Source organism: Lemur catta, chromosome 4 (genome assembly GCF_020740605.2).
Source record: "Lemur catta isolate mLemCat1 chromosome 4, mLemCat1.pri, whole genome shotgun sequence".
In the NCBI taxonomy this organism is placed as follows: domain Eukaryota; kingdom Metazoa; phylum Chordata; class Mammalia; order Primates; family Lemuridae; genus Lemur; species Lemur catta.
In genome coordinates this window covers 38,552,968-38,569,636 of record NC_059131.1, presented here as the reverse complement: position 1 = coordinate 38,569,636, position 16,669 = coordinate 38,552,968, and the positions used below count along the sequence as shown (strand labels likewise).

General features: G+C 36.7%; 1 protein-coding gene across 14 annotated transcripts in view; it reads left to right on the top strand.

Moving 5' to 3' along the window:
- NRXN1 (neurexin 1) overlaps positions 1-16,669 on the top strand; it is a 1,034,155-nt gene that overhangs the window by 371,617 nt on the left and 645,869 nt on the right. For 6 of the 14 annotated variants that reach the window (XM_045549570.1, XM_045549572.1, XM_045549574.1 and 3 more), the window contains 3 exons: positions 1,114-1,415; positions 3,456-3,479; positions 4,532-4,693. In XM_045549570.1, coding sequence (XP_045405526.1) covers positions 1,114-1,415; positions 3,456-3,479; positions 4,532-4,693 — 488 coding nt within the window. Of the gene's footprint in view, positions 1-1,113; positions 1,416-3,455; positions 3,501-4,531; positions 4,694-16,669 lie in introns of all 14 variants that reach the window. The other 8 variants (XM_045549583.1, XM_045549582.1, XM_045549581.1 and 5 more) reach the window with 2 other exon arrangements.

Here is a 16,669-nt window from a genome sequence, read left to right as displayed (position 1 = left end):
AATCAAATGGAAATAGTCCTGAATTAAAAACCTATTACAGGGGAAGAGTGTAAAGCCTGCTGGTATATGAACCCTCCAGTGAGCATAGTAATGATACTATATTACCAGTGGTGTTATGTTTCTCCAGTACTACTTATATTAATAATTCTATGTTTGTAATTTATCAGAAGCTGTCTCATTTTCCTTGGCACAGTATCACCATTGCCTAGGAGTCAAGGGAGCTTTTGGATTACACTCTTCCTTTGGTTAGACTCACTTCATCAGTGGGAGAAGACTGCTTTTTCCAAATAGCCACATTTCTGTTAGATCAGTCTAGCATCTTGTAGGATCCACATTGTTACTCCTAAATCTGGCAAAGACTGAGATATATAGAAAATATTGAGAGACTTCATTTACATGCTGTACCCATGATGATGTGCTGGAATTCTTACCAGTCTCATAAAAGCCAGCCCTGCCATCTGCTTGATGAGACCAGGGGATGAATCAATGATCCAGCAGACTCGATTAGTCTTTCTATCACTACTCCCTCCGTCCAGGGGAGAAAATGCACATGCTCTGGAGGAGTTCTGTTTAATCCCAGACCAGATTCTCTGTTTTTCTTCTTTCTTTTTCCCCTTACCATATAATTTGTTATGGTCTCTCAGTGATGAAAATATTTGGCTCTTCATTGAGAAAAATCTTTGAATATAAATGTCTTACTGAAAATTAAAATAATGCCTCAGTTGGATGGAAAGAATGTTGCAAACATGTTGGAATCCATTGTTGCCAGCAGAGTGGAACCATCCAATATGCAATTTATGATACCTGATTCCTGCCCTGGAGACATCACAGAGCTACTTTCTCTGATCAGAGCTCTTGCAGCGATACTTAAAAATTAATTGAATTTTCAAGACTGTCAGCTTTAGCTACTGTAGTTGATGGTCCAATAGCTGCGAAGGTTTATTAAAAATATACTGCCACCTACAGTATTGTTTGACTCTGACAGTGTTCTTGTCATGAATGTTAATTAGACAAAGAGTTAATTTGGGGCCTGATTATTGTTTCTGTTAAGATCTGTTGATTTGCATAATATATTTTTTTTACTTATGCGTGTATCTATCTGTTTTCCTCTAGGAAAAGAAGAATATATTGCAACTTTCAAGGGATCTGAATACTTCTGCTACGACTTGTCTCAAAACCCCATTCAAAGCAGCAGTGATGAAATAACTCTATCCTTTAAAACCCTTCAGAGGAATGGACTGATGCTTCACACTGGGAAATCAGCTGATTATGTCAATCTTGCCCTGAAAAATGGAGCTGTCTCTCTGGTCATTAATTTGGGATCAGGGGCCTTTGAAGCACTAGTGGAGCCCGTGAATGGAAAGTTTAATGATAATGCCTGGCATGATGTGAAAGTCACCAGGAATCTGCGTCAGGTAACAGCGCAGTGGATAAGAGAGTAACTGGCTTTGTTTCTCGCTACAGCTATGTGTGTGGTCCTTGAAAACTCTAACAACATGATACAGGGCTCCTCAGAGTCGCTTGCAAATTAGCTTTTTCTTCTTCTGAGATGAATCTTCCTGCCATACTTGAGCAGGGGCATATCTAGAAAGTTCTGGGGACCCAAAGGCTATTTTGATACAGCGACATATGGCACTTTCCCAGAGGGCTGCAAGGGTATCCCTACGACCTGCCCTTCCTGTGATGTGTGTTGATTTTGTTGTGTTTTTGGTTTTTTGTTTGTTTAATTTTAAATTATAGTTTTCATGGTGATCATTTGGAAGCATGCACATTGGGGTCATTAAATCACAGTTCCTTTTTTGTAGTCAAAAACGCAATGTGATTTGGGATTGTATCAATCCCTACTTCCTTCCTCACCGCCCACCCCAAAATGGGGACAAGAAAAGTCCCTGAGGGGAAAATATGACTTTGGAGGCTTTCGTATCTCCTGAAGAGTCTGTTCACAAAGATAATTTTATTTTAGCACAGATACTTTAAGTTAAATCCCAAATGACTGTGGAAAGGCCAGTTCATCTTCTAGTTGCCCATTTCTATTTGATTGTCTTTTTAAAACATTCTTGAAAGAGACTATATACTAGGAAAATATTGATTACTTACTAAATCTATGGGTCCACATATACATATTATTACAGTATATATATATATATATAGATGAAAGTGAATAGATTATCCTTATTGAATATTATGTTTTGATTATTTGAAATTTTGCAATACAATGTATCATTTTGTTAAGTGTTGACAGTGACTAATTTTTTTGCCATACCTGTTGATCTCAAACTAATATCCTTAACATATTTGTTGTTTCTCTGAACAGTTTCACAATGACCGGATTTTCTCTGATTTTCCTTTACTAAAACAGCCCTCTCTTTCAGAGCTGTTAACGGTCTAACCTTTTCTTTCCTGCTTCTGAATGGCTTAAGTTATCTGAGCTAGAGAAGCAAAAAGGAGCTTTAGGAGTGAAGATTTAGTCTAAGGCAGACAAGTAAAACCGAAAGATTCTTGAAAACCCCAAATACCTTTCAGACACCTTATTGACATGAGAGGGGCCCTGCATGCTTCACGATGGCCGTGGGAGAGGGTCGCCCACCATCAGGATAGCTGTAGATCATGGATTTTCTATAAGTCTGTCTCCTTGGTTTTCCTTTTTTATTTTTTTCTCTCAGATGCTCACCAAGAGACCGGAGGCTCATTTGAGAGAAGCACAGAAGGAAGGGTGGGGGCTTGAGGAGCCCACTTTCTAGATTTGCCTTTGCTCAGGTTACAAACCAAACTGCGAATTGGTAGCACAAAGGAAACTGTAGTTGTACAGCCGGGGTGCATGTGTAGCAGGACAGATTAAACACAAATCCATTCTACTCATTCTATGTGTCAGGATCTTTGCTTTGTTTCATTGCAGTAAACTGTGACCCTAAAGTCCATCAATATGACCGAAGGAAGTTTTGAAGTTGAGGAGGAGTCCTTGTATGCTGTAAAATTGAGTAGTAGGGCAATGCCAACTGATTCCTACTAATTTGCTGGGGCTGGGGTGGGCCGGGTGGAGGAGGGATCAACTATGGGCATAGGGCGGCAGTGGTCAGCTTATGAGCTTTAGGCCTTTGAATCCCGTTTAGACTTTTAAAATGTCTCTCAGATGTGCTCAGGAAGACAAAGGGAACATTGCCATGTGTCTGTTTCTGTCTAGTAGCAAGTTATGAACAATAATGGCAGGAAAAATATTACCTTTGTGGGAGGCCTACTTGTTAGTCTGCTTTTTTCTTGTAAAATTTTTTTGCCCTTTTTCTATGTTACTAACATGCTTAATAACTAACATGTCATTCATGGAATGTTTCATTCTACTAACCGTTACCTGAATCAAAAAAATGTACTAACATGGTAGAGACCATCATATTTTTTAAGTAACGATCGTTATTCTGTTCACAGTTTTTAATTTCCTTTCTCCCCCCTTCTCCACAAAGCACTCAGGCATTGGACACGCTATGGTAAACAAACTACATTGTTCGGTAGATATCATTCTAATTGTTTCTTATTTTGGGTTTGCCGTGTGTTTTCTTTCTTTCTTTTAACTGTAGACATCATTAACAAAAGAGGAACTGCGGTTGGTACTCTTCTGCTTACTTTGACCTCCTTCTTTTCATCTGTTGTTGACCTTCTTATTTTTTACCTGTTCCTGTCAACTTCTGTTTTCCAACTCACCTGTAGGGGCATCGTTAACGTTTCGAACGTTTGCATCCAGCTGTGGTTAACACGGGATAAGACAAAATGGTGGCTGGCCGGACTGACCGCAGGCTCAGCCAGTCTCTAACCATTCATGATGCATGGCATGGAAACTTGATTTGGGAATGTTGGAGATGCCACACCCACTCATCTTTACGTCATCACAAGCAGTTTTTTGTTTGTTTGTTTGTTTTTTGTTTTTCCCTTTGGTTCTCCCTGTTTTCTTTCCTTTCCTTTCTGAACTGTTCTGTACCTCTTGCATGTGCACATCAGCGTGTGGCGCTTCTACTGGTTGTTTTGCCTTTTCTCCTCCTTTGGCATGGACTTAGGCACTTGCATGCTGAACAATTGCTGCTCAATAGTGCAAATAGTGATGTTGCTGGAAAAAGCTTGCGCCTTTTATGTTAACAAGGTGCACGTTGTGATTAGTTAATAACAGACGACTAAACTTTACTAATATGTACACCAGCAAAACTAACCTAGGAAGCATTTTACTAACACCATTTTTGTGTCTGCTAAGTAACTTTTGAGTTGCAGTAGGGATGATGCTGACACTAGTTCAATAATCAGTTAACTCTCTAACTAGTTTAGATCTCTTAGGGCTAGTTGAATAGAGTCTAAGAATAAACCTCAAACAGACATGAAAATGGGTTCCGCCATAGGTCTAAAAATAAAAACCAAACAAACAGAAAAAAAAAAAAAAGCAAAAAGCAAAACAAAAAAATAAAACAAAACAAAACACAAAACAGGCATATCCCAGGATTACAGTACCTAGGTCTGAGTATAGCGTGTCCTTTCCCTGTGCTTTGTTATCTAGGTGACAATATCAGTGGATGGGATTCTTACCACAACGGGCTACACACAAGAAGATTATACCATGCTGGGGTCTGATGACTTTTTCTATGTTGGAGGCAGTCCCAGCACAGCCGACCTTCCAGGGTCACCAGTCAGTAACAACTTTATGGGCTGTCTCAAAGAGGTAAATATCACTGTCACCGGAATCATTCCTAATTCATGATCTCATCATTTCAGATCCAGACTGAAAGCACTTTTGCTGAAGACCTGATGTTTCCAGAGTCAAATGGCACAATCTTAAATTCAATATTCTACTGCTGTTTACGTAGGATTGGAGAAAGGGGGGCAACTCATAGAGCATTATGAAAAAATTAAGTTCCTCTTCTTTACTAGTCTATAAGTAATTCACAGTTGAGCTTTGCATGAAAAGTTGTGTATAGCTATAAAAGCAAGTCACACAAAAAGAGGTATCAAGTCTAAACTTAAGCTAAATGACTTGCTCATTTCTACGTACATGCCTTAGGCGTTATGTATATAGTGGTGACTTGCTTGAGCATTAAAGGAAAATAAAGAAGAAAAAAATTAGGCTACAAGAGAAAGAGCAACTACATAAAACAAAAAACAAAACAAAACAAAAACTGAAAACAAAACGAGTATATAATGAAATAATTTTGTCCCTATATTTTTAATATGTTCTGAAGGAAGTAAAGCTGTTTCATTTGTGATCTGGTGAGTTTACTCAGTATTTGTATGAGCAATATTATCAGACAAAAAGATATTAATAATTTCTTTCGTCATTCTCAGCTGTCATTGTCTGTTATAACCGTATATAGGACTGGAGTTTGTTGGGGTGTAAGGAAAGAAAGAAAGTCCTTGAATTCTAATTTTTATGAATATTGTCCATAAAAGCTATCTTTATTTTCATTCAGATACAATCCAATTTCTTCTGGCTAATAAAACCAGAGGTTTTTCTTACAGTGTATGACTGCAATTTAATGGTGTAGATTTCTAAATTACAAAGGTGAATAAACTTGAATTTACTATTTGTTAGCCATAGATGCTGTTGGTAAGCAGTGATGTACTGTAATTTATTCTAAAGTAAATATTTTAATCATATAAACTAGATTCAGGTAAGCATCAGTAAAACCAATCACTGCTATATTATCCTTGTCTGCCTTCCATTTACGTGAACATACTGGATATTTCATTTCCCAGTATGTGGAAAGTCCTAAGGAGGATTTTAAAATGCTATAGTTTTAACAAATACAAGGAAATGCAGCTCTGAAAGGCTGAATCTACCCATGCTTTGTGGTGAGCACAAAGAAGTGATTGATTGCCTCTCAGAGAATGACTTTTATTCGTTACAAATATGTAGTATGATCCAGATCTGCATTAAGCTCTGTAGAGAATAATAAACTAATAATAATAAAAAGTGCCTTTTTATTATTATTTCTATAGTACTAACATTGCCAGAGCCCTTATTTTGTGCCCAATGCTATCTTAAGGGATCCTCACAATCTAGGTATTAATTTTATTACCTGCATTTTCAAACAAAGAAACTGAGGTTCAAAGCAGGTAAGTTTCTTGAGGAACATCACACAGCTAAATTTTAATCAAGAAAATCTGATTTCAGAATATTTTATGCTCTTAAACTATCATAATACACTTTGTCTCAACAGAAATGTTTGTTAGGGTCCTTAAAAGATTGTAGAAACTTGCAAATTCATTACAAACGAAAATAATTTTTATAAATGTATGATAAACTGTGAGGAATGAAGTATTACATTGTATGGCACAGTTATACCCATCTGAGTTTTAAAAAGGGTGAGATGAGTGAGACTTCTAATAGACAAGGAAGATACACAGAAGAGTTAGAATGTGAGAGTCTCCAAGAATGGCTGATTTAGACAGACAAGGGATGAAGAAAGTATATTAGGTTAGGGAGAAGTATGGTAAAAACATAATTAGATTTTATAAGATTTCGGAAACTCTGGTGATGGGTAGTGGAGGAGCTAGAACCATACCCCCAGTCACCTATACCATCTATTTTGCCTTCACTTTGAACCAAGCCAACCTACAGTCAGCCCCTGTTCCCTGCTTTATATATAGAAATTTAATCCTACTATAGACTAGAAAAAAAATAAAATAAAAACAGAAATTCAAGGATCTCTAGAAGAAATGAGAATCTGGCTAAAGAGCTTTTTGGGGCATCCTGTAAAAAAAAAAAATGAGGATTTCTGCAGTGAATACCTGAGTTCAGCTGAGACACATGGTCTTCTAACAATTCTGCATGGCAAGACAACTTCTTGTGTATATAAAACTGCAGGTAATTGCTTTAATTTGAAATGACAGTTTCAAATTCAATCATGGTTCAGATTCACATCTTTAATGCTTAAAAATTTATGAGTTGTACCTTAGTACCATCTCTTTTTTTTATTTCAAAGTATTATGGGGGTACAAATGTTTTTTATTACATGAATCGCTTTTGTAATGCTCAAGTCAGGGTTAAAAGTGTGCCCATTACTCAAATAGTGTTCATTGTACCCATTAGGTAGGTTTTCACCCAATCCTCCAACTCCCCTTCTCCCTACTTGATTTCCTTTGAGATTTACTTCCCTCTATGCACATATGTGCTCCTAAATTAGTTCCAATTTAATAGTGAATAGATATGGTGTTTGTTTTCCGTTCTTGAGATACTTCACTTAGGATAATGGTCTCCAGTCCCATACAAATTGTTGCAAAATGCATTGAATCATTCTTCTTCATGGCTGAGTAGTATTCCATGGTACACATATACCACATTTGTTAATCCATTAATGAATTGATGGGCATTTGGGTAGATTATACATCTTTGCAATTATGAATTGTGCTGCTATAAACATTTGAGTTCAGGTATCTTTTTGATAAAATGACTTCTTTTCCTTTGGATAAATATACAGTAGTGGGATTGCTGGATCTAATAGTAGGTTGACTTTTAGTTCTTTGAGGAATCTCCATACTGTTTTCCACAGAGGTTGTACTAATTTACAGTCCCACCAAGAGTGTATAAGCGTTTCTTTCTCTTTGCATCCACTCCAGCATCTATTGTATTTGGACTTTTTAATAAAAGCCATTCTCTATGGGGTAAGGTGATATCTCATTGTTGTTTTGATTTGCACTTCCCTGATGATTAATGAGATTGAGCATTTTTTCATATGTTTATTGGCCATTTGTCTATTTTCTTTTGAGAAGCTTCTGTTCATGTCTTTTGCCCACTTTTTAATGGGGCCGTTTGATTTTTTCATGCTGCTTTGCTTGAGTTCTTTGTAGATTCTGGTTATTAGTCTTTTGTTGGATATATAGCTTGTGAATATTTTTTCCCATTCTGTAGGTTGTCTGTTTGCTCTGTTAATTATTCCCTTGGCTGTGCAGAAGCTTTTATACCTCCTGCTAGATTAACCAGGAATAGAAAAGAAAGGACTCAAATTAGCTCATTCAGAAATGAAAAAGGAGATATTACAACTGATACCACAAAAATATAAAATATCATCTGTGAATACTATGAAAATCTCTATGCACATAAACTCAAAAATGTAGAGGAAATGGACAAATTTCTGGAAACACAACCTCCCACGATTCAATTAGGAAGAAATAGAACTCCTGAATAGACCAAAAATGAGCAAGATTGAAACAGCAATAAAAAATCTTCCAACGAAAAAAAGCCCCAGACCAGATGGAATCGCAGCCAGATTTCACCAGACCTACAAAGAAGAGTTGGTACCCATTCTGCAAAAATTATTACACAATATTGAAAAGGATGGAATCTTCCTCAATTCATTCTATAAAGCCAATATCACTGTAATACCAACACAAGGAAAGAACATAACAAGAAAAGAGAACTATAGCCCAATATCCCTTATGAATATAGGTGCAAAAATCCTTAATAAAATAGTAGCAAATGAAATTCAACAGCATATAAAACAAACAATAGACCATTACCAAGTGGGCTTCATCCCAGGGATGCAAGGATGGTTCAGCATATATAAATCAATAAATGTGATTCACCACATAAACAGAAGCAAAAACAAAGATCATATGATCATCTCAATAGATGCAGAAAAAACATTTGACAAAATTCAGGACCCTTTCATGATAAAAGCCCACAACATAACTACGCTTAGAAGGAATGTATCTTAAAATTATAAAAGCCACATATGACAAATCCATAGCCAGCATTATACTGAATGGGGAAAAGTTGAAATCATTCCCACTAAGAACTGGAACAAGACAAGGATGCCCACTCTCACCACTTCTATTCCACATAAAGCTGGAAGTCCTAGCCAGAGAAATCAGGCAAGAGAAAGAAATTAAGAGTATCCAAATTGGGAAAGAGGAGGTCAAACTATTGCTTTTTGCAGATGAAATGATCTTATATCTAGAAAACCCCAAAGATTCTGCCAAGCGACTCCTGGAATTGATAAATGAATTCAGGAAAGTCTCAGATTACAAAATAAATGTATACAAATCAGTAGCATTCCTGTATGCCAGTAACACTTAAGCTGAGAGTCAAATCAAAGACTTAATACCATTCACAATTGCTACAAAGAAAATAAAATACCCAGGCATATACTTAACCAAGGAGGTGAAAGATCTCTACAAAGAGAACTATGAGACACTGAGGAGAGAAATCACAGATGATACAAACAAGTGGAAAAACATATCATGCTCATGGGTTGGTGGAATCAACATTGTTACAATGTCTGTCATACCCAAAGTGTTTTACAGATTCAGTGCAGTCCCCATCAAAATACCAATATCATATTTTACAGATCTAGAAAAAATAATTCTACACTTTGTGTGGAACCACAAAAGAGCACAAATAACCAAAGCAATCTTACACAAAAGGAACAAATTGGGAGGCATCATATTACCAGACTTTAAACAATATTACAAGGCTATAATAACCAAAACAGCATAGTATTGACACAAAAATAGAGACACAGACCAATAGAACAGAAGAGAAAATCCACATATAAAACCATCCAAATACAGCCAACTGATCTTTGGCAAAGCAGACAACAATATATACTGCAGAAAAGAATCCCTATTCAGTAAATGGTGCTGGGAAAATTGGATAGCCATGTGCAGAAGAATGAAACAGGATACATATCTCTCACCACTCACCAAAATTAATTCAAGATAGATAAAGGACTTAAATATAAGGCATGAAACCATAAGAATTCTAGAAGAAAATGTTGGAAAAACTCTTCTAGACATTGGCCTAGGCATAGAATTTATGAGGATGACTCCAATGGAAGTCACAGCAACAATAAAGATCAATAAATGGGACTTGATTAAATTATTCATCTCTTTTTATATTGGCCTTTTAGATGAGATCAGGCACATTCAGGGTGGTATGGCCATAGACTATATTGGCCTTTCAACCACAAAACCCACAATAGCAAAAAAATATCAGGTGGTCTTCCAAGTGACATTTAGTTTACAGCTAGTAAGTCCATAAAAGGAAGATTCAGTCATCTTATTGTCTCTATAGGGTTGGGGTACAAATCACTCTTCTTTAGTGATTGGGCACTTCCCACTTCTCTCCTTTCCACAACCTAGAGTATGTGTTTGGAGCAAGCACTGCCACTTTTTTCTCGATTTGTGTAATCTTTTTCACTTTATTTCCTCCGGCACACTAGATGGTGGATGGATACAGACACAGTCCATAAATCAAAACATACCTCAACTGGGGCCTTTTAATAGTTCATAGTTTCCATCCATGTCTGAACTGCTATTTAGAATGCCCTGCTCTTCCTACTTCTGAAATGAAATAGTGACAAAGTATCATGGATTTTGAATTAAATCTCCTTATTTCAAATAGGTCGGCTTTGTACAGTTACTGCAAAGAGAGAAATATGCCCATGTTCTTCTCATAGAATCTCTTTTAACAATAAGCCTATGTAAATTTTCCTAAGTTGTATCTTAGACTTCTTGGCCTGAAGCATATTGCATGTATGAAATTTTAATTATGATTTCATTTATTGGCTCATAATATTTTTTATTTCAATTTGGTGTGTAATCCCTCTTAGGATAGATAACCAGTCCTGAAGGAGATTCTAATAACACCTTGTCTGAGGTCAGAGAAGAGATTTTAGAGAGTTAGAAGAGGAAGGATCCTGAAAATCATTCTCCGAGACCAATCTCCTTATTTTAGAAATGGGAAACAGACCTAGAGGAGTTATTTGACTAAGAGCAATGAAGGTGTAAGGCAGGATTAGAACATAGAATCCTCTCAGGTGAAATATGATACTTCAATGGTTAGCTCTGTTTCATTGTAAACAATGGCACTCATGGTACAAAAATAGAAATGGCCTACCACTCTCACTAATTCACATTTTTATTCTTTAAAGATTAAAATAAAAAAAGAAAATTGCTCTACATATTGAAACAACCTATAATCTAATGCTCTTTAGAAGCAACTTAGATCTTTCACTATGTGGTATTTGATAATGTCTACTTGAAATGAGACCTTGCTGGCATGTAGAGCAACTAACCCTCAATAAGAAAGTTACTTTTTTATGTGATTAGCAAATAAAAATAAAATAAAATTAGTTAAAAATAATTTGGCAAAATCTATCTTGAACGTCATATAATACTTTGTGTGAAATGAGAAGAAACTTTGAATGACCAGAAGTTTCAAATAGAGAGATAAAAGTGTTTTTAAAAAATTTATACTTTCATCATAAATAAATCAAAAAGTCTTTGGAAAATGAGCTCACCAAAAATGATTTTCATGGATATAAATTTGAGAAAAGTTAAAGGAAAAGTTGTAAATAATGAGTTCCTCTATATAGGGTCCATATCTATGAAAGTCCTAGAGGATAATAATAGGTCATTAAAAATATGTTTTTCAAATCTGATTTTTGCTAAAGCAATGGTAACCATGGTTTGACAGAAACCCTTGTTCATATACTGTCCATTTTTGATAATGTTGAGTAAAAGTTGAAATATATGTTGCTTAAGAATTTTTGATTACTTTAAATTTAATTTAGTTCTTCTAATAAGCAGTTTTTGAGTGACTGCTACAGTAGAAGAGGAAGTTAGAAAACACTGCAGAAAGAGAAATTATGGTGTCTGAGTGATACGCCTGGAGTCTGTTTGAGGATAGCTACAGCCTTGCCCATTCACTTTAGAGCACTTGGGAAACATTTTCCTGCATAAAAGTGTCATAGATAACTGCTCAGGTGCTCATTAGAGATATTTTTTAAAATCTTCAAAGATAGATGAAAAATCTCACTAATATGTGTTTTTATCCCAGTGTTTTGACCATGAGAGCTTCTGTAGTAAGTGACTTCCAGGAAAGGTCATGCTGCTCCCTTATTAATCTTTCCTTAATATCAGTTCCTGCTATTATGTATTTCTTAGTCTCTTTTTGCCTCCAAAATGCTTTGAAACACCTATTTCCATCCTGCATGGTAAAAATTATTTAGCACAGTTTGTTAGTAAGGAAATGAAACTGAAGAGGTAGGAAAGGACTGTGTGTTCAATAAAACAACCTAGAATCCTTCATTTGAGGTTTGTTTTTAGTCATATGTACCTGCTGGGAGTTTTACAATCCGTGGAGTAGAGACATGCAGCCTGTGTGAGGTAATTTGGAATGCTGCCACTAAAAGTTGCTAGGATTGAGCCTAAGGAAGTATTCTAGAGAAAAAGAAAATTGAGTGAAGTGCTAGGATGGGGAATTAAATCCCTACTGTAAATTTCATCAACCTAATTAGATCAGCTCAGCCTTTAATTACACTTAGAAACATTTATCACTAAAAATCTGGAAGATGCTATAAGGTGGATAAGGTTCAGAAAATATCATATCTTATGTGAGCATTTTACCCCTCTGTGGAAAAAAAATGGTTGCTTTTTAAATGTAATCAGGATGGCCCCCTCTGCCATATGCAATGGCCACCCCACTGTGTACAAGTATCAATACTGGGAAACAGGTGAAGTATTATATTTCTTTTGTGCAAATGCCCCTTAATCTTTTCTTTTTCTCTTTTGGACAACAGAAAACTTTAGAAATTGTGAAAGCTTCTCAATTTATCCCCTTCTGTAGTAGACCCAGCTTACCAAATTTGGGTCCTCAAATGTGCTGTTCTCTTTGCTCAGAGAGGAATAGAGTACCTGCAATTTACACGTAAGAACAAAAACCCCTGGCAGAATTTGCATTTTAGGTCATTTTCCAATTTTAAGGCTTTGTGAAATAAAAGACTGTGTGACCTGATGGAGAAATTGACCTGGCAGGAACTTGGAGGATAAAGAGATCTTCAGTGACATCTGTAAATCATGCCATATGGAGAAAGGGAGGACTTCTTTCATTGCCAGGGACCTCCTCACAGGGGCTCCAAACAATCTCTCCCTGGGTTTTTATTTCCTCTAGACTCTTTCTTGTTGAAGTCCCTGACTAACTATTTTTCTTTTCTTATTATGTTGTCACAGTCAGTATATTGGTTGGTAGCATTTTACAATTTGTTTACATTGACTTTTCCACATGCCTCATTCACTCTTTAGGGAAGAGAATTGCTTTTTCTTCCCCACTTCACTTTTCTGTAACATTTTCCATACAGATCCACATATTTTTACTTATCATATTATTATGTAACTGGATAATCCTACCTTGATTTTGTGTGGTAATATATTTTCACTTGAATGAACCATTTTAAGATAGGTTTTTGCTAATGCCCACAAGGTTAATAGCCTATGAGAAAACAAAAAGGAATCCCCTTAACACAAGGACGTACACATTGTCCTGGCTAATACAGAGAGGTGGCTCAATTTTTGACCAGCTAACTGATTATGGCTACAGCCTAACTTTCATATTAAAATTGTTTGATGCAGGAACAGATATTCACTATATAGTATGCTGTTTTGTTGTTTTAGCTGAAATGAGCTGACTTATAGAATAGCCATATTCTTGTAATAATTATAGTATGTATTTAGGCTAAGTTCTTTGGCCACTCTGTTCTGTCTTAGCAAGCACTAGAGAGGATGCCCTAGGGCCGAATGACAATTCTCTACTTTCTCTGGGCTGCCTTCCTAGAGGCAGAATCTTGGCTTAGTGACTGAGAGAAAGTATGGTTTAGCCTATCTGGAGTGTAAACAAATGGGCCTATAGTGTTTTAGGCAGAAGTTCAGGTCTAGATAGAAAATAAATTTTCTGCACCTGATTTAAAACATGGATGATGGTAGATTTGCTTTTAAAGCTTTAACAAGAAAACATGATGGAGTATGTTATGACAAATTCTTATATGCCATTAACCTGATTTATTATAGGACCAGCCTCGTTTCTTCCAGATCTTGGAAATACTGAAATGTATTTCAACTCTTCTGCTGTACTAAAGGGTCAGCACTAAAATGCAAACAGAGGCTGATTCCCCTTGCCTCCTCTCATGTATGGAATAGCAGACCACAGAAATCCCCTTTTCCTTTTAGGGATCTTCCCAAGAACTAGGTGAGGTAATAATACTAATAGTTTTGTTATGCAAGTAAAGTCTTGCGACTTCATCAGAATTCATGGCTATGAGTGGGAGGATTGGACCCTGACCTTGATTTCCATCCCTGAGTTGATGCCCCTGCTAGTAGAGCACATTGCCTGAGTCAGAGCATCCAAACAAACAATGATATAAACTCGGTGGTGCCCAATTGTGCCTATGAACGTTCTAAGCACTATACAAATGGACACAAAAAGGCAAAGCTCTCCCTAGAGGGTAAGAGAGTCAGCATATCCTGGGCGCGGTAACTCGCGCCTGTAATCCTAGCACTCTGGGAGGCCGAGGCAGGTGGATTGTTTGAGCTCAGAAGTTCGAGACCAGCCTGAGCAAGAGCGCGATCCCATCTCTACTAAAAATAGAAAGAAATTATCTGGACAGCTAAAATATATATATAGAAAAAATTAGCTGGGCATGGTGGTGCATGCCTGTAGTCCCAGCTACTCGGGAGGCTGAGGCAGAAGGATCGCTTGAGTCCAGGAGTTTGAGGTTGCTGTGAGCTAGGCTGATGCCATGGCACTCTAGCCCGGGCAACAGAGCGAGACTCTGTCTCAAAAAAAAAAAAAAAAAAAAGAGAGTCAGCATATTACAGAGCAATAAAACAACGTATTAAGCATGTTTTATGCCTCATACAACATCCAATGAGTTACCCAATAGGCATGTGCCTAAGGGTATCAAGAACACGGTAAAACAATTTACTTTTAGAAAATAAATTAATGAAACTGTGTGAAATAATTTGACATTCAGTATTTCAAACATATTAGCAAGGGAGTCAAGGAAGAAGAAAAAAACAATTTTTGGTAAATTTCTGTTATTTTATCTTTACTATGGCTTTTGTTATTAAATTACATAGAGTGATGCACCATCATTTTTCAGTGCTTTATAAATTCAAAGGAAATACTTTGAGCATGACAATAGGTGCATGCTAATACAATCCCTATTTGACAAATGAAGACATGGAGACAGGAGAAGTTAGGTAACTGACCTGGGGAAAACAATTGCTAAGTAGCAAAGCCAAGATTCTAACCCAAATAATCAGACCACAGAATCCTTGCCCCTAACTGCAACCCTATGCGGCTTCCCATGTCATAGTGCAATCTCACTTATCTCTCTTCATTCTGTATTTTTATAATGATAAAATTAGATGAAATGAGCTTCATAGGAGTCTTGAGGAAAAGAAAACCCAAAATACGGCTCAGATTGCCAGGATGTCAGAAAAGGTAAGATCTGAAGGGGAGAGAAGTAACAGGAAAAATTTCTCAGATGCTTAGCTATATATGAGCTTTCAGCAGAACCCCCCACCAACGCACACACAGTTCTAATTGGTAGTAAGCTGTTACTTCTGTGAGTCTTGTCCCCACTCTGGCAGCCTGCACACCCTCCCCCTCTTCTAAGGACATAAATACATAAATAATACTTGCTACTATTTGCTGTACTGTGTAGCCAACCATATACACAAAGATGCACAGAAAATACATTTGGGAGTACTTTCTAAATTTCTATCAAGTATTGGCTTTATACATTGCTAAGGCTAAGTTCACTTCTGTGCATCGTAGCCTTGGGGGGCAAGAGAAATGAGCAATTGGGGCAGAATCCAGGCACCTGGCCATAGACACTCCTCTTCGAGATTGGGTTCAGGGAGTCCCATCTGCTCAGATCCCCAAGGAACTGGAATTCAGCTCTTTAGTCCACAAAGCATCTGGTGAGTTCTTGTCTGGAGTTCAGCTTTTTAAACATAACATTCTCTCTTTTAGGGGACCCACAGATTTTTATTTCCCATCGGTTTCGGCAGATGCCCCATAGCCTGGAACTGTGTCAGCAGTTGGCACAATAAATTGTAGTGCTTTCAAATATCAAGCTAGCATAACATGGTCTGGTAGGGGGTTCAGTGACATTTTAATTCTGAGGACTTGATACATTTTATAGAATATGACATTTTTCAGCCTAGCAGAAAGCAGAAATGAACAATGTCTAAGACTGAACATTTCTTCTTAATTTCAGCACCTACTGGAATATCTTGTTTAAATTGCTCCATTTGCTTATGCATTAACACTTGCATGTGTGCATTCAGTGAGCTGACAGTAATCAATATCTAGGATGTGCCAGGCTCTGTGCTAGACACTTGGGACACATAGATAATACATTCAGAGATCCGGAGGGAGAGCCAAATGAAGAAATACAAAATTATAATACAAGCTCCATAAGTGAAATATGAAAAATTGCTCTGAAAAAACAGCAGAGGCTGCCAGAGGAAATTGGTAATGATTTCAAAGAGCAGGTAATAAAGTAATCTGAGTTACCCTTTGTCTCTCTTCGCTCAGCTCTATGCTGAATATGATATTATATGGGATTAAAGCACACCAAATTAGTTCCACTCTCAGGATTGGAAAAGAATAGGAAAGATAAAATGACATGAAGGATTATAAAACACACTGCAAAGAAAAAGGAAAAAAAGCTTCATATAAATGTAAGTTTGTTACTTTACCAAGTTTGAGCCATATTTTTAAGAAATCTGAAATCCATCCAAAACAAAATGAAGATTTTGTATTTCTTCTTAATTTCTATTATAAGATGATATACTCTTGTCTTTAGTTCTTTGGATCAAAGTGCTTATATTTGCAAGAAAATCTTTTCTGTGC